Genomic DNA, 23,729 nt, shown 5'->3' on the forward strand with positions numbered 1-23,729 from the left:
TAAAAGACTGTACATCTTCCAATACAATGAATAACCTCAATGACAAAGCTTCTAAGTGGATAAGAGCTTTAAATTTTTTTCCTTCAAATTTATTTATTTATTTAATAATTTTAGAGGGGAAAGGGGAGGGATTGGGAGGGATTGGGGGGAGGGAGGGAGGGAGGGAAGGGGGAAAGAGAGAGAGTGAAACATCAACTTGTTGTTCTACTTATTTATGCATTCACTGACCAGGTATCTTATATGTGCCCTGACCAGGTATCCAACCCACAACCTTGGCATAGCAGGATCATGCTCTAACCAACTGAGCTACTTGGCCAGGGAAGAAAGTATTCTTTAATAGAATGTTGAGCTAGGTGAGGAAATGGGTTAATTCTTCGTAGTTGCTTTGGTAGGAAAAACTATCTGGAAATGGCCTGCAGAGAAGCTCCCTAAAGCAGCCAGGTGTTTACAGGAATCCAAATCCTCTCTCACAGATACAATTTCTATGTTTAGTAGAAAGACAGATGACAGTCAATGATAATAAAGTTGTTGACTATTAGTTTCGGCAGTGATATCCTTTTATGAAGATCAATATTAATACTTCATTTGTCTGGCAATAGCGAAGGAAGCCCAAAGGCAAGGAATCAGTCAAAATGGTTATAACTATCACCATGTTCGTGCATTTAATTATTAAGAAAGTCCCTCGGGTCCTTACCATGAACCCACTTCCAAGAAATATCGTTACTTGTTTTGTAATCAACAATATACATCAGGCATGTAACATGGACACACACAAGAAATGACAGGCTGACAATGAAATAAAAGACAGAATAAAAGCAAAAATGCAAACAAACAAAACTTTCATAATATATAGCATAAAGGCCTTTTGGTGAATGTTTAGAATTACTGATATTAACAGATTTTTAGGGTTTCAGTACACTTATGGAAACTCGTAATGACCGGTAAATCATCAAGAAACAGTTAAATTGTGTTCAAAATTGTACAAGGAGGCAGGGAAGTTTTTCATTAAATGATGAATTTCAGTTATATAGGAAATTCAGTTATGTGGAACACCTTATTAGAAATGATGCCAGACAAACTGATATTCAGTATTAACATAAACATTCAATAGTTGATTCTTACAACTAATATCTCAGTATTAGCTTTTGTAAAAAAAAAAAAAAAAAAAAAGAAGAATGATACTGAGATGCAAACTTTTACTGTCTATTTCTCATTTCAGTGGTTGGGATAAGCTGTTTAGGAAAACCTTTTAGGCAGTTTAAATTAAAGGGAAATAGCCCATCTCAAAAAGGTTATCCCCACTAAGTACAGTTACAAGAATTTCTATTTCTTGAAGGGCAGAAATCATTTTTAAATTTTTAAAAAAATCCTCATCCGAGGACATGCTTATTGATTTTAGAGAGAGGGGAATTAAAGGAGAGAGAGAAAGAGAAACATCAATGTGAGTAAGAAACATCCATCGGTTGCCTCCTGTATGTGCCCTGAATAGGGACCAAATCCTCAACCCAGCCATGCGCCCTGACCAGGAATCAGATCCATGACCTTCTGGTACAGGATGACGCTCCAACCAACTGAGCCACACCAGCCACGGCCAAAATTCATATTTAAAAACTGATATGCAAATACCAGGAGTCACAGACAAGTTAAAAATGTAGAGACATAAAATCTAATCAATCAAACCCTACATATTACTTAAATCTTTCTGATAAACATGTCCCCAAGGAACAGAGTGTTCAGTGTTTATAATTTATGCTTTTTTCACTCTTCTACTTGTTCCTGTGAAGGAAAGCAATATACTTATACCTCACAATACCACACAGAAGTGAAGTGAATGGCTTTACAGAAAAAAACTAGGATGGCCCTGGCAGTTTAGCTCAGTTGGTTGAAGCATCGTCCCATACACCAAAAGGCTTCGATTCCATCTCCAATCAGGGCATATACCTAGACTGTGGTTTTGATCCACGGTCGGGACATGTACAGGAGGCAACTGATTGATGTTTCTCTCTCACACTGATGATTTCCTCTCTCTCAAATCAATAAAAAACATATCATCTGGTGAGGATTAAAAAAAAAAGAAAAACTCCAGAATGTGTGCAGAAGTCTTTTTCTCTTACAATACATGGCATAAATAAGTACATAAATCAATATGCTTAAAACTACCCATTAAAAACAAAACCCTAACTTATAGGAATAAATTAAGGTGCATACATTCTGTTTAACTGCAGCATAAAAACCAATTAGCAAATTAATTTATCAAAATTCTGTTTAGAGTCATGAAGTATCGACAATGCACTAAAAAATAAACAGCTTCTGCAAAAACAACAACAAAAAAACACACAAAAAACCCCCCAGAACAACTATAAATAATGCCTTGATTAAAAGACTATTCCTTCCTATTACAGAACATTAGTCCTTTATGAGCATATAACATCAAATAACTTTTTTAAAACTTTGGTTGAGGAGGAAATAGTCTAATATAAATGTTTTCTGTGAAATATATCACAGAGGTACATTTTGAAACTCTTGGAATTCCACATCAAGGGAATGCCCATATACCAAAAGTGTATGTGTGTGTATACATGAATCTAATAAATGTCTAACTCATTTTTAAGGAAATATTTCTATAATATGACATTTTCTGCACTGATTATGTCAAGCATGTTTTCTTGTTAACTATGGCTATCATTACGAACATTACTCATTCTGTTAGATTACAGCAATATTCAAAGGGGTATCATCTAAGAGACTTCTGAAATGCTTACAGCTCTTTTACTCCTGTATTAAAATAACCTTGGAAGGTTGTAATTTTGTTATACCTCAGTCTCCTGCCTTCAGAGGGCTACCAATGTTTTTTCTAAACGCATATGTAATGAGTACTACAAATCTTCTAATATAAAGCTTGCTGTGTCACCAACCTTATTTTATACATAATTCTACATTAACAGGTTCTGAACAAAGACCTAAAAATGGTTTCATGACATTCCTTAAGGACAAAACAAAGGGCCTTTTAAAAAAAGTGATGATTGATTTTTTCAATGCTTAAAGCCTTCCCAATTTATTAACTGGTGTGCGATTGTTTTTCAAATTTGTGATATAACCAAGCTATGAATGCCAGTTAAATGGGTATTACTGATTTAATAAATAACATAACTGTTTTACCATCTATTGAGCAAATAAATATAATACATGCCCCTGTACTCTATTCTCTCAAGAACAATAAAAATAAAGGTAAAGATTAATTGTGAATTTAGAAAATATAGAGGAAGTTAAAAAAAGATCTTTAGTTGACAAAAGTTCTTAAAAAAGACATTATTTTTAGGCATGTATCAAAGACATCTGGGGCAAGATTAAACAACTTACATGTTATTAATGTCACAGCTAATTTAAAGTTTATGTTACTAAGCAATAAACTTCCATTGAAAGCACATAATGATTAAGAATATTTGCAAGGTAGGCATTACCCCAAAAACTACCAGTCAGAAAACAACCAACTAGTATATTGGGAAATATCTAAAATTATACCTGACATAAACCAGGCAAACAAAATTAATTTACTTGCTCTGGTATAATTTTTATGTATTAAAAATGAAAACTAGACCACACAGAAGAAATAAAAGAAACAATGTTTCTATTGTTCATTGCAAATTTTTATGTCATTCAGGAGAACAAGATAAAAAAGGCTTTAGAAAAAAGCAGGAATAAATTTTTATGCTGACAATAATAGATAGAACTTTTGGATCAACACCTACCGATTTTTTTCTACTGTTTTCCAGATCTTTGAGTTCATTCTCGATTTTTGTGATTAAGTCCCTGAGTTCATCAAGATTAGTGCAAATAAGCTAAAATAAAACACAAAAACACAGCTTGATAACACATAATATAAAACACCCAAAATGTGGTAACAGAAGTTGTTTTAACACACACTGAATTCACAATTATTTGTAATAGCTAAAACCAAAGAAAGTTCTGCAGTTTATACTGGAAAAGATATTAATTTGTTATGATGTATGAACTTCAGGCTTAGTATAAAAATAACTAAAATTTCAACATTGGTGGTTTCATCCCACATTCCTATCTCTCAGTTTGCTTTATAATACAGGTACTTTCTTAACATTCTTAACTTTCAGCCCAGAATGACAAAGATCTGGAAACTCACCCTAGATTTCACATGTTACTGAATCACCTTTTATGAAATACTTCATCAGGCAGTCTTAGAGTAGAATAAATGCACCCCTGGAAACCTGTCATACCTTTTCTTTGGTTTGCTAACTATACAATTAAACAAGCTATTATTATTGCTGTTGGGATTGCTAATTAAGGACTTAAACTATACATGATATATTCAAAGATCTAAATGAAACTCTTAATATGATCTTGGTAGTCTTTAGTAAGACCATCTCCACACATTTCCTTTCAATAATTGTGTGGCTTATTTTATTTCACCTTAGTAATGTTGGAAAATGGTCAAAATAATTGGTTTTAGTTATTAATAATCAGACTAGTTTGGCTTTGTTTCTAAAGTTGTAAACAGTGAAGTGTCAACAACAACAACAACAACAAAATATCAGTAACTACATTTTAGTTTTTGTAAAAGTATACTGAGTTTTTACAATTAGTTTAATATAATTAACTTTTTTCCTAAAATAATTTAAGCTCATATTTTAAAACAAAACACATTTAAAACAAAACTCCAACCACACACAGAGGAAAAGTTTTAGATCAATGAAAATCTTGTTGTAATGTTTATACTGTGATGATTTTTTAAAATATACTATACTTACAAAGCTATTAATTCACCATTAATTTTTATTAGCCCATGTTTGTTACATTCATTAATTTCTGTGTAAGGTATTGTTTTTCTAGAAGGCATACTTTTAAAAGAAAACAAAAATGACAAAAGGAAAAGTAGGTTTTAACTAGGTCATTCCTAGTGACTGAGTGACAAAAATGGGAGATGAGGAGCCCTTTAAACTTCCTTTATTATTAGGCTGAACTGTATGAAATTGCTTACATGCCTTTGATCTACAAAAATGGCAATATACTTCAACATACTAAGACTAAGGAAAATTCATCACAGGTATTATAAACAGTAATAAGTATTAACCATTATCAGAAATATTAGAAATATCTATGTACGTTCAAACTCACAGAATTGACAAAGCACATAGGATTATGTATTTAAGTAACTCAATTCCAAAGAAGAAAAAAGAACACAATGTATTAGCAGGACAGTGCAACTAATATTTATTACAAACTACATATTCCCATTTGCCAAATCTAGAGTTATGGAAGAAAACCGGACAGTCAAGGAGTGGAGTGGCTGACTATGTAAGCACCTCTAGAATCAAATAATATCTTCAATTTTATAGTATCTATAAAGCCTCAGAACAATGTTGGCCCTATACCAGGTTTTCAGTAAGTATTCAGTGGAAACTAAACTTTCCACTGTATAATCAGCTATGACTACCATGTCAAATTTGCCCCAGAACTTGCAGATGGTTACACCCCTTTTCACTGAATTGGTGTACTAGTTAATACCACAGCAAAGATTTCTCATTTGCACATATGGCAAAGCTAAGAAGAATTTTCACTTGCCTCCTGGCTGTCTCATTATACAAAGAACAAGGGTTTATTTTGCATGTAGTTTTTAGAAACTTACAGTAACGATGAAAACATATCCCTACAACTAAACACACCCTAAAAAAAGTAAAGATCTTTTACTTAACAATTAGTCATGAGGTCAACTAAAATTTATATTCCATTTAAAGGAATAAATTACAGTTCTGATGTCAAAGATGAACGGTTTCCACAATCTAAGAGCTACATAAAATAACTTTCAAGTGGCCTACCCAGTTATTTAGTTGTACTAGATCAGTGCTTCTCAAAATTTATTTTAATGTGCATAACAATCACTTGTGTATTTTGTTAAAATGTAGCTTTTGATTTAATAGGTCTGAGGTGGGGCCTAGGATTCTGAATTTCTAGAGTTCCCAGGTATGCCCTGCAAATCATACTTTTGAGCAGTAAGGTACCAAGTGATTATGAATTACAAATATGCATGGTTACTGAAACCTCTGGTACTAAGGAGCTAATGAGTATGGAAATTCGGAAAGATAAATTGCCAAACAGGAGATAGAATACTGAATTACATGCACAATAAGACAAATGGTTCTTAAAATAACTGACATGGCTTTTAAACATAAATTTTGTTGAATCGGAGAATCAAAATATTTTTAGCAATATTTATTCATCTTAAAATGGCTTAATATCTACACTATTTAAACTCTTTATATATTAATATGTACCTCTCTCTACATAACCTAGTAATACATACCTAACATACTTAAAATAGAGTTAAGCTATTAGAAAAATATTTTATAGGAACATAATTTCACTTTTGTTACTATTATTGAAAGAAAATATAGTTTGGTTTATTCCAACTCTGTCATGTATACCGTCTATTTCCTCTCTTTTACAAAGTAAAGGCATCTATGTGACATTTAAATTCAACTCAACTTCAAATGGTGCTTTTAAAAATAGAATCAATCCAGTAAGTAAAGTTCTCCTTAATAAGGAGAACAGGTGCATTTTTTGAACGAAGAAAAACACCTTATTAAAACCTTCTTCTCATTACCTTGAATTTGAAAAACATATTTGAGGCTCAGGGCCTCAGGGGTGAAAAGGAAAGCTCCACAGCAGCTCAGATTACAACTGCATCCCCTTGCCAACACTCATGAGAGGGGGTTTTCAGTCTCACTACAGAGGTTACAAGAAGAGTTTTATCCCATAAGAAGAACCTCTTTAAAACAGTCACAATCTCTCCTCAAGTTAACCTTTCATTTGACACAACCCATGAGAGAGCCACAAGCTGTAAGGAATCAAAAATATGTAATTTGGCCCAAACCTTGGCCTAGACTAAAAAGGTATATTTCCAATTCATATACATGCTAATTAAAACTAACAGAGTTATTAACCTAAGATGACACACTGGTAGGGAAAAACACAGAATTTAGGATTCATTCTTCTCCTACTATGTCATGTTCTTTAAGGGTCTTTCTAAACAAAACTAACGGAAAATGTATTATAGTTTTAGGATTCGATTTATATCTAACCTTTCATTTCTATTAAATGGTCAATATTAAAAGGTCCTCTCTCCAACGCAAGAAGCATAAATGTGTGTATTTAGTGGGGGAGAAGTCCTGTAGAGATCAAAAGAACTCCATAAGCGTATCTCAGAAAAATTATAAAATAATTCATTCCTTACTTAGTACTTCAAGCTAGAAATTATGCCCTTTGAGTATAAACTCAATAGGTTTGAGAGATATGTACTTTGTTCCAAAAAGGATATTAAGGTAGCATAAAGTAAAACAATATAGCAAATTACATTAAAAAGCAAAGGTATACAATGCAGAAAAGTCAAAAGTAATAGATCCAATGAAATGCATCATGTTTACTCTCATTCTACAGAAAAACAATTCTGTAATTTATTATGAAAACTGTAAGCAGAACACTAAGTGCAGGGTGCAAATTCAAAATTTATATTGTATTTAAACTGAAGTTATATTAACATCAGTTAAAATAAGAACAGGAAAATTCCTTGTCACTTCTTATGATCGCCATACCAGCAATAATGAGTACTTCAAAACTTGTAAATAAGGATGTGTGTGACATGAAAATAAGTTTGGTTAACAAGTTAAAACATTTTTTATTGCTACATGATTAAAAATAGATGATTCTCTCAATGCACTATGCATTTAAAAATTAAAAGAATTTTTAATTTTCAAACACTTAAGAGGCAGCAATTCAAAATATTAATGTAGTCAAAAGGTCCTTAACATAGTGAAGTAGTTACACTAATTTTAATTTTGGCTCCAATTTGTTACATTGAGGGTAGTACTTATTTCATATTCCTAAGTTTCTTTATTGGTTAAATGGAGAGACACAGTTTTGGTTTTTTTTTAAAGAGATATATTAAATGATTAGTGAGTTTATGCTTACATTTGAAAGTAATACTCAATGTAAGTCTTAGTGGCTGAATTCTGGATTTCCTCTGCAAAACAGCCTTATGATAAATGACACATATGGAACAGGAGCAAGTATGCATTACATAAAAAATTCTCATTACCAATGAAAAGCAGAGTCATGGTAACTAAGGCTCTTAAGTTATTTTATTTATTTTTAAAGATTTTATTTATTTTCAGAGAGAGAGGAAGGGAGGGAGAAAGAAAGGGAGGGACATTGATGTGTGAGAAAAACATCAGGTGGGTTGCCTCTCGCACGCCCGCAACTGGCGACCTGGCCCTGCAACCTAGGCATGTTCCCCGACAGGGAATCTAAATGGTGACCTTTCAGTTCGCAGGCCTGAGCTCAATCCACTGAGCCACACCAGACAGGGCTCTTAAGTTATTTTAAAAACCCATCTTATTGATACTTGTCCCACTAAGTTTTTAAAATACTTTCTATGACTTTGTTTTAATTATGTACAAAGAGAATTCATATATTAGATTTCTCTCTCAAATATTAAAGAAATTAAAAGGCTTTTGGTAAAAATTTTATTAATGAAATTGACATCATTTCTCAAATTAGTCTTTCTTATATTACAAAACTGATGAAGAAAAACAGAATTTAGTCAATTTGACAAAGTCTTAACTGTTGAATGTGATATAAAAACTTAAATCAATATGCTAAATACTAAAAATAAATATATTTCCCAATTTTTTGCAAATATTTCTGATTACAAATATTTGACAAGTGCCCCTATAGACCAACTGTATATCTCAGCATATCACTAAGTATAAGTTTTTTCCTCTGGTTAAATATAATGATGCAAATAATATTGTTTATTTTTTACTTTTCAAATTCTTATAGGCTTAATCATGAGATTTCATGATTTATGAAACTTGACCAAATGTAAGATTTATTTCAAGTCCTTAAGTAGCTGGAAAAAGTGGTAAGGATCAAATAGCACATACTCTTAAATCAATTCTCAACTGATTTTTCTATAATGGTATTTTTTATTTGAAGAATCTGGCATGCTCATTTGAAAAATAAATAACACAATTAGATAAAATAGTAAACTCAATCATTTAATCCTCACAACAATCCTTTGATAGCTACTACTGTTACCCACTGTCACATGAGGAATTGAAAACATAAAGAGATTCAGTAACTTACCTAAGTTTACAGAGTTAGTGGTCAAGTTGGCATTCAAACCAAAAAGCCTGGATTCAGAATCCATATACTTAACCACTATGCAGATTAGTGGTCCCTGGCTACACCCACTGAATCAAGGACAGAACCCAGGCATTTTCATTTTCAATAAAGGAGTCACATTATTTTTATACTATCTCAAGTTTGAGAACCACTGACATTACTTAGGAAAAAGTGGCACAGATATGGTTAGCCCCTCTACCGTATATAGAAAAAAATCCAATCTACCATTTGAATAACCTACAGTGTATACTTTAAGTAGGGATGGGATGATTATTGTCTTAAACTGAGGTACAGATATTAGGTATGTATATAAATAAACCTGGACTCTTCTGGAAGCAAACAGGCAATCAAGTTTAATTTCTAGCTTAGCTGAGGTAAAAAATAGGATTCACTGAAATGAATAAGGATTTAAAAAAAAAAATCACAATTTAATCCCTGGATGTTTCCGTCTAAGCATATTTACTATCATTTTAAAGATGACCAGTCCTTTGGCAAATAGGTCAGGTTTTGTAAAAGGGATCTATTATCTACCTACCAACAGTTTCATTATTTTAAGCAATAAGACATTTTTAGAATAAGTATGATGAAGTAAATCTTCCAGCTGAACATTTCTATAAAGTATTTTAATACTAGAAATGTGATACTTAAAACATGTAAAAAATATTTATAAAAATAAATAATTTGCAGAATCTGAGGTGCTAAATTTCATAATGCTAGAGTTTTTGCAAAAGGAAATACTTCTTTAGTATACAGGGTCCTGCAGAAGTAACACCTGCTTGAGTGTGGTTGGTATGGTACGGGAATGTCTTGCACGAGATGGACAGCAATTTGAACATTTCACCTAAAATGCCATATGGTGTGCTTGTCTGTGATATTGTTATGTTACAGAATTATATGCTTTTGATTACATGCTTATCATTTTGTAGTAAAAAAAAGGGGTGTTATTTGTGCCAGGCCCTGTATAATAATCAGTCTTCTTACATGTGGGGAATTTCTGAAAAATTAAACAAACTTTACATAAAATTATATTGAAAAGCAAATCTCTAAGTTTTGCATGTAACAGCAAAGTTTACAGGTGACTAATACTATCTACTATTCTTTGCTTATTTGAAGCAAACGACCTATTTCCTGGGACACAGGCGTCAATTTTCTTTATGACTAATATCATGGTATTCAAATTGTAAATGAGGTATAAGAACCACTGTTGTCATAGTCTATTTCCCAACTTTAGACACACACACACACACACACACACACACACACACACACACACACACGCCACACACACCCCCCCCCCGCCCTCTACAACCCCCCCACTGATTGTAAATTAGGTATAAAAACCACTGTTTTCATAGTCTACTTCCCAACTTTAGAAACACACGCACGCACGCACGCACGCGCGCGCGCACCCTGCCCCCCAAGAACCAGGAAAAGGTCTTTCTTTCATTTCTCTCTTCCCCCCCTCCCTTCACTTATTTATTTAAACAGCATAATCTAGTAAAACATGTCCTTTTGACCTTAAGTTTCTGAGGGTGGCAAGCAAGTGGTTAGTAACTGACTAAAGCATCACTTAAGGCAGTGTTTTTCAAACTTTTTCCCTTATAACCATGGTCAGAAATACATTTTACATTGCATGCCAGTGAGACACACACACGATTGAAAAGTTTCATGAAACAATATTATTACTATCTTGGACATACTCAGAATTTTTTTTCTGCTTTAACTTTGTTAGCTTATAAAAGGCAGGCTGGTCATGCAATCTCCTAAACTGATTTCATGTTTCTCTAATGAATACCACTTGCTTATTTTAAAACACTGTCTATGTCAGTTTTTACGTATAAAAGTCCATCCACTAAGATATGAATGGAGACAAATACCAACATCAGGCCAGATCTGTTCTTAGATATATAGTCCCAGGACAAATACTTTGAGGGATTGAGCAAAAATAAGGAAGTAAATAAATAAATAAATAAATGATCAGGATAAACAGCAAAGGCTATCATGACATCAGTGGAAGAATGATGATATACTATCATACAATAGCATTAAATAACATGTACAAGCAATGGTAGAAAAGTCTCTAAAGCAAATACACATTTTTTCTGAATATGCTGGTACCAAGGTTATTTTATATTAAAAACGTCATCCTGAGAATGTCATTAAAAATACTCTATTTTAAAATACTAAGAGAAAAACATGTTTAGTATCTTTCACTGTTCATTTAAAAACATTAAACTTTTACAAATTATTAACTTTCAAAGAAACATTTCCGAAAGTAGGATTTTTACTGAAAAATAGATGTCTACATTTTTTGATATATGTAACTGTTAAACTCACATTACATACTATCAACATTTTCATAGTTATTGCTTCTTTATTTTCTTCTTTAACTTGAATTGACTTACAGAAACTCATTTTAACATCACTTTTATTTTTAGCAATGAAGTATTAGGTTATAAAACTTTGGAAATGGACTGGACACACTAATACAAAGAAAGTTTTTAAAGAAACAGTTATTTCTTGAAGAAAACATATCTTTTATAAAAGAGAAAATGAAATATTATTTAATTAGGGTGAGATTTTGCTTATTCTACCATCAGCTTCAAACAAAAACTTCACATAATACGAAATCGTGTAATTACTTTTTCCAGAAGTGTTTAAAGACAACTGAAGTAACCTTTAATTAATATCCTCTCTAAAGTTTATATTTAGCAAAGAGTTAAAAGACTTATTTTTCAATTTAACAATTCTACCATTTCTACAGTGCCAAAATAAATAAAAACGGATTACCTAGGCAATATTTTCATATACATATATAATTTGTTCTTGGAAGACTTGTATTCACACATTTACTTTTATATATATTTCTATTAAAACAACTTCTACAAAACAGTATAGTATATAAAAACAGATTTTTTACTATCAGAGACATAAACAGAGGAAGGTAAAAATATTTTGAAATACTAGCAGATCAACTCTTCAGTACTAGCTATGTCTGCATTTGGAGGGAAAAAGCCACAGTTGGAAACATTTCATTGAAAGTATTTGTGTGCTACAGAGAAATTTAGCCAGCTTCTTGACAAACAATACACTGACACAAAAATTAAACTAAAAATGTTGAGAGAAAACGGAAACTCTTACCTGAAATTCTGGTACAGTAGATGACTTTGTGACAGTTTTCCTCTTCTTTGTGATTGCTTTTTTAGATATGGATTTTTTTCCTTTCAAGATTAAAAGAGAAAAGCTTCATAATGCTGTTAATAGCCCTTCATTAACAAAAAAATTACACAGAACCTTGAAAGTTAAATTATAACAGATGGATTCTAGTGAGCCAAATAAAAATGATGAATCAAAACAAGCCCTAGTAAAAGCAAACATTAAACTGTAACTACCTGTAACAGACATATTAACAAATGCTGTTTTCCTTAAATAAGGAAAACTTACAATGTCCAATATGTTGCACAGTATCAGAGTCCATTGCAGTATGATTAGGCAAAAAAGTCGCATTACTACAACTCAGGTAAAATCTAATTCACAACTTAAAATGAGGTTACGTAAGGAAAAACACCTTACCTTTAACAGTAACTTTCGTAGTCAGGAACCTGCATAGAATTATACTCTGAAGACTACCATCTATTTAGCCAATCCAATGTAAAAATCCTCTCAATACCTCAGGAAATAATGTCTTTCTATCCCTTTATTTCTATACTCACCTAATCTTTCCTGAAGGGCTGCCTTTGACAGTATTAAGTAACCAGTTTTAACTGGTTAAACAAAGTAAACATTTCCCTTTAAAGTGCACCTAATTATTTGTGCAATCAAAAAGTACTGGGAAAAATAAATCTATATTCTTAAAGAAATCAAATTCATAGCATAAACTGAAGTATATCTACTCTGACAAAATATTTAACCTGACAAAAGAGAAATACACATACATATAACCTCTACTTTTAGTAAGGATCGTGTTATTTTTTTTCCCTCACTTGAGATTAGCAAAATCAACTAATAAGTTAATTATTCAACAAACATGATATATGGCACCATACAATTTATGAGAGTAACAAAGAATTATAAAATGGAAACCCTGGAAACAGGAAACCCTGTTTAACCCTCAAGCTTATAATCTTTGTAAGGAGGTAAAAAATTAACTGGAAATATTTAAAAGTTAATTTTAGTTCACAATCATTTGTAGGCTAAAATGAACTTAAAAGTTACTATTTTTTCAAAAGGGAAAATGAGTAAGTACTTTATGTACATACACCTACATACACCTGGATTGCTCTTTTTTAAACATTTTCCTATACAAACATCTTGCATAAAAAGCCTTTTTTTAAAATTAAATTTATTGGGATGATACTTGTTAACAGGATCATACAGGTTTCAAGCGTCTATTTCTGACACATAATATGTATGCTGCACTTTGTACCCACCAAAGTCAAATCATCTTCTGTAACCATATAACTGGCCCCCTTTACTGCCTCCTCACCCCCTTCCCTCTGGTAACCACCATACTGTTGTCTGTATCTATGAGTTTCAATTTTATATCTTACATAAGTGTGAAATCATGGTTCTTAGCTTTTTCTGACATATTTCGCTTATCCTAATATTCTCATTCATGTTGTTGCAAATGACACTGTTTCATTTTTTATGGCTGAGTAGTATTCCATAGTATGTATGTACCACATCTTCTTTATTCAGTCTTCTATCAAGACACTTTGGTTGTTTCCACGTCTTGGCCAAAGCAAATAATGCTGCAATGAACATAGGGGTGCATATATCTTTGTGGATAAATGTTTCAGAGTTTTCTGGGTAGTCTCTCTCCTAGAAGAGAGACTGCTGGGTCATATGGTAACTCTATTCTTATTTTTTTGAGGAACCACCATACTGTTTTCCATAGCAGCTGTATCAAATTACATTTTCATCAGCAGTGAAAGAGGATTCCTTTTTCTCCACCACCTCTTCAACACTTACTACTTATCTTGTTGGTAACAGCCATACTAACAGGTGTGAGACAGTAGCTCAATGTAGCTTTGATTTGCACTTCCCTAATAGCTGGTGAAGCTGAACATCTTTTCACATATACGAGATCTGTCCAGAAAAAGTCAAGCCGTTTTTAATATAACGAGATGGTTTGTGCAACATCAGTGTAACCTGGCAGCCAAGGAGAGTGGACTGGAATGAGCAGGTGTGAACAATGGCAACTTTGCTGTACTAGTTAGTGGGGGCGGTAGACGCCATTAAGTGAACATGTGAAGTGTGTGTCCATGGTATTCAAAATGACAGAGTACAGCAACAAATCTGCATTAAATCTGGCATTAAGCTTGAACATTTCTCTGTGGAAACTATTCAGATAATTCAGAAGACTGCAGCTATGGGCAACTAGAGATTGGCAGCTTCATCAAAGCAACATGCCTGCTCATGCATCGTATCTCGTGCAGAGTTTTTGGCCAAAACTAAAATCACCTTTGAAAGGGAAGAGATTTCATACTGTTGATGAGATTCAGGAAAATATGACAGGGTAACTGATGATGATTGGGAGAACTGCGTGAAGTTCCAAGGTACCTACTTTGAAGGGGACTGAGGCATCAATGTCCTCCGTACAATGTTTCTTGTATCTTCTTCAGTAAATGTCTCCATTTTTCATATTACATAGCTGGATACCTTCTGGACAGGCCTCATATGTTGGCTGTTTATATGTCTTTTTGGGAGAGATGTCTATACAGGTCCCCTGCCCACTTCTTAATTGGACTGTCTGGTTTTAAGTTGTGAGTTCTTTATGTATTTTGAATGTTAACCCCTTGTCAGAGATGCTGCTTGCAAATATCTCCTATTTGCTTAGCTGCCTTTTTGTTCTATCAGTTTCTTTTGCTGTGTAGAATCCTTTTAGTTTGATATAGTCCCACTTATTCTTCCCTTTACTTCCCTTGCCTTTGGGGTCACATTCATAGAATTTTCTGTAAGATCAAGATTCATGATTTATTACTATGTTTTCTTTTATGCATATTATTGTTTCAGATCTTACATTGATGTCTTTGATCTATTTTGAGTTAATTTTTGTACATGGAGACAACTGCAGTCTAGTTTTATTCTTTTGCATGTGACTTTCCAATTTTCCCAGCACCATTTATTGAAGAGGATTTCTTTTCTCCATGGTGTGTTTTGGCTCCTTTGTCAAAAAGTATTTGCCCATATACATGTGGTTTTATTTCTGGGCTTTCATTTCTCTTCCATTGGTCTGTGTGCCTGTTTTTCTGCCAGTACCATGCTGCTTGGGTTATCATAGCTCGAGTGTAATTGGAAGTCAGGCAGTGTGATACCTCTGGCTTTGTTCTTTTTTTCTCAGGACCGCTTTGGCTATTCATGCTCTTTTTGGTTCGACACAAATCTTATGATTTTTTTGTTCTATATCTTTAAAAAGTGACATTGGGATTTTGATGGGGATTGTATAATATCTGTATATGGCTTTGAGTAATACGGCCATTTTAACTACGTTGATTCTTCTAATCCATGAACACAGAATATCTTTCCATTCTGCCTTTTAAAATCTCTTTTAGTAATAATACTTTGTAGCTTTTAGCATATAGGTCCTTCACATACTTTTGTTTATGCCTAGGTATTTTATTCTTTTGGTTCCAATTGCTAAAGAAATTCTTTTATTTTCCTTTCTTTCTCAAGTTTCATTGCTAGTATAAAGGAAAACAGTGGATTTTTGCACACTGATTTTGTATCCTGCTACTTCACCATATTTATTTATTGTTTCTAATAGTTTTTTTGTAGAGTCTGTATGGTTTTCTATATATAGCATGATGTCATCTGCAAAAAGTGATGCTTCTACTTCTTCCTTCCCAATTTGGATGGTTTTTAGTTCTTTCTCTTGCCTGGTTGTTCTGGCTAGGACTTCCATAACTATGTTGAGTAAGAGTGGTGAGAGTGGCCTCCTTGTTTTGATTTTACAGGAAAAGATTTCAATTTTTCACCAATAAGTATGATATTGGCTGAGGGTCTGTCATATATTGTCTTTATTATGTTGAGGTACTCTCCTTCTATACCCATTTTATTGAGTGTTTTAATCATAAATGGATGTTGTATCTTATCAAATGCTTTATGTGCATCTATTGAAAAGATCATATGACTTTTATCCTTTGTTTTGTTAATGTGGTATATTGCATTGATCAATTTGTGTATGCTGAACCATCTTTGTGCCCCTGGAATGAATCCCACTTGATCATGATGTATTTTTTTTAAGTGTATTATTGTATTCGATTTTCTAGTATTTTAAGATTTTTGCATCTGTATTCATCAAAGGTATTGATCTGTATCTTTCTTTTTTTGTGTTTGCCAGGTTTTCATATCCGTGTTATGTTGGCCTCATAACATGTGTTAGGAAGTATTGCCTCTTCTTCAATATTTTGGAAGAGTTTGAGGAAGATAGGTATCAAATCTTTGAATGCTTGGTAAAATTCACTAGTAAAGACATCTGGTCCTGGACTTTTATTTTTTGGGAGGTTTGTGCTGGTTGTTTCAATTACCTCAAGGATAACAGTCAATTTGATTGCAACGTTTTATTCAACTTAAAGGCACAAGGCACAATTCCAGTTTACAAAATACTTGTATTTTCTTTTGCATTCCTCTTTAATCATATCACAGAACTGTAATATAGGTAACTTCTAACTCAATAAAATGCATATACTATGCTTGAACTGCAAATTTTGAGTCATTGAGGCTCACATGGATTTTATTGTCTTGTTTTAATAACTATGACCATGCTTTCACTTGATATTTGCTTTTAAATTAAAATAAGCAAACACTTTTTTATTTGCTTCTGTGCCTACACAGTAGCTACACCAGAACTAACTCCTAACAAAAATAGGTAAGTAGATGGGGTGTTTAAACAAGCAACATTCAGGTAAAAGTAATTAAATTCTTAGTATCTCCACAATGTAGCTAGTAATTAGTAACTGATTTCTAAACAGTGCAATCAATAGGCACCTCTTGAAGGGACTCACTGATTGCAATGCCAGGGTACCTTTCCTCCATATACCACATTTACTATTATTTAAAATTCATAAGGAAAGATTTAATAACCTTACTTATCTAAAGCTGATAAGGCCATAAAACAGGAATTTGAAGGAAATGAAATCCTTCCTTAACTCCTCCTTTCCCCCAACCCCAACTCCAGCACTACTCTAATTAGCTTTTAAAATCACTTTATTTTGTATTTATTTATCAGCATAACAGACATCACCCTTGAATTCTCAATGAATTTCATATTGTTGGCACACAAGCACTTAACTCAGGTCCTGAATTCTCAGTTAATTCTAGCAGTCACTCTATTTGAATGAACTAAGAAGCCGAGGTAGTAAGTAAATTACGTCAGAGAAAGACAAATACCATTTGATTTAACTTATATGTGGAATCTAAAGAAAAACAAAATAGAAACAGACTCATAGATACAGAGAACAGAGTAAGAGTTGGGAGGGGGGCAAGAATTAGAGGACTGGGTCAAAAAGGTAAAGGAATTAAGAAGCACAAATTGCTAGTTACAGGATAGTCACAGAGATGTAAATTACAGCATAGGGAATATAGTCAATAATAGCAGAGTAACTATGTATGGGGCTAAGTGGGTACTTGAAATATTGGGGGAACCACTCTGCAAAGTACATGACTGTCTAACCACTATGCTGTACACCTGAAATGACAGAATAATATTAAATGTAAAGTGTAATTGAAAAAAAAAAAAAAAAGCTGAGGTGGTTACTGAGCATTTTCTTTCATATGTCATTAGGATACTTAAATGTTATTAAGTAACTGGAGGCAGTGCTGTATAATGCTTTTATTAAACTTGAGCTTTGGAACTAAACTACCTGGGTTTGAATACCAGCTATAACCACCTACTAGCTCCAAGACCTTGAACAAATTGCTTTATTTCCTTGTGCAGTTTCTTCATCTATAATACAGGAATAATGATATTACCTACTTTGCGAGAATTAAATGAGTTAAAACATGTAAAGAGCTTACACTACTGGTAGGCACAATAGGTGATCAATAAATGTTAGTTATTATCCACTGAGCCACACCAGCTAATGCTATTATCTACCATAGCTAAGCAATGATGTTAAGACTTTAAACAAAATATTTATCTTAACCCTTTTCAAATTCTTTTAATGATGTATGCCTTTTAGTTCTCATTCATGCCCTCTTTCTACTACTGCTTTGTACATGTATCAATTACTGTAACACTTATCAAACAGTATTATTGTGATCCATTTACATTTCTCTTCCTTACTAGATTGTGAATTACTGATAACAGAAACCCCATTATTCACTTTGTATTTACAGCATTTAGCATATAGTTAAGTAATGAGAAATAATCTTTAAATACAAGAATCCTACTTTTCATCAGAAATTTCACCAGTTTGGGGACAGGAAAAGGGAGCAGGTTTACTATTCTTAAGGTCCATTGGAAGACCATTTTATAACAAGGAAAACACTGACAATAATTTTAAATAATTTACACAATTCCCCAAAGAGTTTCACAACATGACCTAGGGCTAGTACTAAGAAAACTAACATTTATTGAGAGCCTACGATATAAGGTGATTTATATAAATTACCTCGTTAATTCTCAAAATAACCCTCCAAGGTAGGCAATTCCCCATTTTAATGTGGGATAATTGAAGATAAAAAAGGTTACTTACTCAAGTGTTATGCTGTAAGCAAGCACCACAGGCAGGGATCCCATTGCCAAAGTCCAAGTTTCATTATACAATTCTAACCTCTCAAAAACCATAGTTACCATTTATTGATTCCTACAACCAGCCAAGCACCATGTTAGGTACTATGCTTTGCTATTCAAATTAATCTTTGTAATGACACAGCAAGGTAGGTATTACCTCTTTAAAAAAAAAAATAGATAAAGAAACTAGCTATAAACAGGTAAATAAATCAACGGAGGATCTGTAGCTAACATGCACTGGCGCATGTATTTGCACTAGATTTGCCTCATTTCAAAGCTGTGCTCTTTTCAGTGGTAAAATATTGCATTCTTTCAAACTTTCTGCAGAGATGTAATATGCTGCTGACTGATTTTAGAGCATTCTTTATTAGAGTTAGAAATTGCACATATTCATTATTCTTTGTTTATATCCTCATAAAAACTATTTGAATACAAAATTTCCTGCATTCTTCAATAAAAATTAGCTCTTCCTTTTTATTAAATACTTACTTTTAAAATGGAGCATGGTATACTGCAAAAACACACAGCCTTTATTTGGTAATCTATTTGTGTTTCAGGGAAAGTTACATACTGCCTCCCAGTGGGCTTCCACTGCCCTAAGTCACCTGGTCCCATAAAATGGAATGCAATTCTCCTATCTAGGATTGTGCTTAAGTCAGAAACATTTTAAAACATACAAAGAATTTCAAGTTAATTCTTGAGCTTAAAACATAGAATGGGCAAAAAGTTGAGTCTCTACTTGTAACAGGAAAATAGGTAAGAAAATCTAAGTATGGCCTTGTAATTTATGTTACAAGTGCAGCCCAATGAAGCTTTTTAAAACTATGCTTAGAACAGCTCAAGAAAAAAAAAAAAAAAAAAAAAGAAGCCCAAATTAAGAGGGAAAAATATAACTAAAAATGTATTTTATGTTATAATTTAGGTACAAAACTCTATACTCTTCTAGAATGTAGAGATACACCTCTTACTAGAAAAATGAAGGTGATTATCACCCCCAATCCAACTCTTCCTACAGTCTTTTATTAATCATCTTTACCCTTTCTCCTTGAACTGGCTGCCCTGTCTTTAAAGACTCCTTGGCCCCTTGGACTATTCAGGGACTTCCACTTCAAACACCCTCCTAGATTTGGCCTTCCCATGTTTAAGAATTATCCCAACACACTACTCTTTTCAGTGTTTTCATTTTAGAAATCATAGCGAATAAGTAATAAGAAATTAATCACTGTTAAAAGTAAAAACCCAACACCATTTGTAGTATTAAATAGTAAACCTGAGAAGTGCTTAGAATGTGAAGTCACAGCTAGAGTCTAAACTTCGCTTTTATTTACTAAATGTGCATGTCTTAAACTAATATTTATATTATATAGAAATTTCTGGAATGTTCTAGCTCTAAGTAAGCAATTTGGTTTTAACAAAACAGCTGATTTCCTATTCTCTTGAGCAAATTTCTTATCTTACTGGCAATTTTTAAACCCTATCTCATAATTCGGTAACTGCTGAACACCTATTTCTTTTTTCCTCTACTTTAGAAACTGAATCAGTTGTCAAATTCTGCTACTTACTGCAATATCTCTAAGTGCTATTTTTTCTGTCTCTGTGATAGAAAAGTCATACAATCATTCCTTATCTGGATTTAGAATTTACTCTTTCTGAAGTTACCTTCTACTCCTTCATCTAAATCCTGCCAGTTTCCTTTTATAGCTATTTAATGATGTCCTAATTACCTTGTAAGATCCTTTCTCCTAATCCTGCCATTTATTAGCTGGGTGACCAGGGACACATTATTAAACTTCTCTGTGTTTCATTTTTTAAGTCTATAAAATCTATTCAATGCGAAAAAATAACAGAATCTACTTTATGGGGTTTTTATGAAGATTAAATGAGACAATATGTATAATGGCTTAAATAATGCCTGGCATACAGTGTGCATTGGATGAGTACTTGCTTTTGTAGGGGTAGGATAAGGTGGGAGAGAAGAAGGTAATAGAGTTAAAGGACACGGAATATATAGTTTATCCTTTTACTATTTTATACCTTGGTATCTTGAGTTGGTCCTCTAAAAGTTTTATTGAAAAAGACATGCAGAGTTAAATTCTAGAGTGCCATCAACAGAGAACTACTATACAATCTTTTTTACAAATATGGGCCTAGATATAAGCAAATACTGCAGGTTTACTTTCTCAGTCATTCCCTGTAAACCAGCTCATAGCTTTTTACACATTTGATAGATTATTTCATGCTTATTTCCTTTTACTGGGCTCCTGATTAAATTATTTAAAATAGTACCACCTGCCTACAAAGAGCTCACCCAAAAGTGGCATATTCTCATCATTCAAACAACTTCTAAAACCTCAGCTTTTCAACTTTTCCTTAAGTGTTTCTCTGTGTTAATATTTTCAGTGACAACTGACTTAATTTTACTGCCATGCTTTTGCTCACATGAATCATTTTTCATCTTTCCAGTCCCCATTATTTTCAAAGCCCTTCTTCCTCACAGAAAGCTTCCCAAATTATTAGCACACATTGATCTACCCTCTATTCGACATCTTACTGTATGGTCTTTATTGTATACTTAACAATTATTAAAATGAGGTTATTTACCATTTTGAATCTTAGTTTCTTCACTTGTAAGAGAATAACACCACTTGTCTTATTTCTTTTAATCAGTTTAGAGAAGCTCCCACAAAATGGCCTGGTTAAATAATGACCACATGAGAAAGACAGAAACCCTCCAAATCAAACTGACTATAATGAATAACTTAAAACATCATATGCTTTTTGTAATAATTAATGTATCTTTAACAATCTGTCTGTTTCTCTAGGCTTTATAAAAAGTTCTCTAATTTTTTAAATTTCTAATTAATTTCACAAAACTCTACCTGCTCTATATCATTTATTAATAGTATATTATTGAAAAGAACCAAGATGTCCAATAAAGAGGTTGGTTAAATAACTACAGACTATACGTAACAGAATCCTATGTAGTTATTTAAAATGATACTGTGGAAATCTTACTTATTGCACAAAGATGTTCACAGTATACTATTATGGGGGGGGAAGCAGATTAAATTTTAAGTATAGTATGATCCTGTTAAAAATATAAATACTTTGAAAAGAATATGAAAGATACATATTATGGGGTTAATCTTACTTATATCTGAGTGGACCATACTGTGTGTGTGCACTTATTTATTCAATAGATTCCTACACACTGTACTAAGTGCTAGGAATTCAAAACCAGAAATAATGCTCTGTCCTCAAGAATGTTATAGAATACTGAGAAACAAAACATAAACAAACAAACAAAAAAGCTAATCTTTGTACAGTCAAAGCTTGGGGTTTTTTGGTCATTTTTATGACATCATAATTTTCAAAACTATACCCAAAATGTTAAGTATTCCTATCATACAACTTCCTCTGGTTGCAGGGAAACAGATCCAAACCAACCCTAGGGGAAAGAATTTACTTTGTGTCTTTCCCTGCTAAAGTTACATATTTAATGTTTACATGGAAATAGTACAGGAGGAATAAATAACAGCCTTTTCTTAAAAAAAACAAAACAGAACACTAAATTTTCATACAATTTCTAGTTAATTACAACAAGATCAAGAGGTCATAAACAAAGGATCAATGATAAAGGATAAATGATCCTAAGGCTGGCCATAAATTTAACCTCCAGTGGCAAATACAGTTTACAACTTTAAGTGACAAAACACTGCTCTTTGTAATAAAGTAACAAATATAGTGCATTATAACCTAAACTAATGGTCTCAAATTTACTAATCAATGGTCTTTCCAAGGTTTATATTAAGCAAACTTTTGACTATTACAGGGAACTGCCTTTCCAGAAAACCAACTTAGCCCTAAAATCAACTCTATGATGACATGATTGGTATTAAAAACAAGTTTAACCTCCATATTTTTGTAACTGGTGTATAAATAGTTTCTAATCTTCCTAATCTATGTAAAGGAATGCTTGCCTTCTCAAAAGCACTTTTACTGACAACTTCCTATCTGACAGATTTACTGCTATGGAAATTATTAAACTTAATTTTAATCAAGTCTAAAAAAATGAATGTTATAGAATAGAGGGGAGACAATAACCAAAATAGCCTAGAAATAAATGTAACTGCTATGAATAAATGTTATAAATAAGTATTATAAAGGAGAAGTATCTGGCACTCTAAGTATTCACACTGAGGAAAATGCCAATGTTTTTCTATTTTACAATGTTTCCAAGAGTAAGAAACACGCTTAAATAACTAAAAATGAATTCAAAACTTAAAAAAGCAGGAAGAAAACTCCAATTCTGAAAAATAGATATAAATACTTAAAAGTCACAAAACTGCCTCTTAGTGCATTAAAATTATCAAATTATTTTCAACCAATCCGCCTTTGTACCTTCTACTAAAAATCATCTCCTGTCACAATAAGAAGACTTAATAAATTTGGAGATGCAACCCAAAATTTCAACCACTCTGTCTTTGTGCCTTCTATTAAAAATCATCTTCCATCACAGTAAGAGGGCTTCCTAAATTTGGAGACGCAACCAAAAATTAAAACATAAAAGGAACCAAATTAACCACATGTAGAATTTAGTACACCCTAAATTACGGTTCATAAATCAGTCATGACTGACAGAGCTTATCTCAAAGCACATTCTACACAATACTATTATTTGGGAGGAAAAAGGGCTGTGTTCAAATAAACTTGAAAAATACTAAGTTAAAGAAAACTAAACAGTTTTTTTCTTCAAGACTTTCCAAAGTCCTTAATATAC

At 32.7% G+C, this 23,729-nt stretch overlaps 1 protein-coding gene across 5 annotated transcripts in view; it reads right to left on the bottom strand.

The window, feature by feature from the left end:
* BRD10 (bromodomain containing 10) overlaps positions 1 to 23,729 on the bottom strand; it is a 110,026-nt gene that overhangs the window by 33,103 nt on the left and 53,194 nt on the right. For 4 of the 5 annotated variants that reach the window (XM_054583109.1, XM_054583107.1, XM_054583112.1 and 1 more), the window contains 2 exons: positions 12,355 to 12,434; positions 3,750 to 3,839 (listed from right to left, as the gene is read on the bottom strand). In XM_054583109.1, the coding sequence (XP_054439084.1) occupies positions 3,750 to 3,839; positions 12,355 to 12,434 (170 nt within the window). The remainder of the gene's footprint in view (positions 1 to 3,749; positions 3,840 to 12,354; positions 12,435 to 23,729) is intronic. The other variant, XM_054583108.1, reaches the window with a different exon arrangement.

Source organism: Pteronotus mesoamericanus, unplaced genomic scaffold (assembly GCF_021234165.1).
Source record: "Pteronotus mesoamericanus isolate MK-2021 breed Mesoamerican mustached bat unplaced genomic scaffold, CSHL_Meso_final contig_73, whole genome shotgun sequence".
NCBI classification, from domain to species: Eukaryota; Metazoa; Chordata; class Mammalia; order Chiroptera; family Mormoopidae; genus Pteronotus; species Pteronotus mesoamericanus.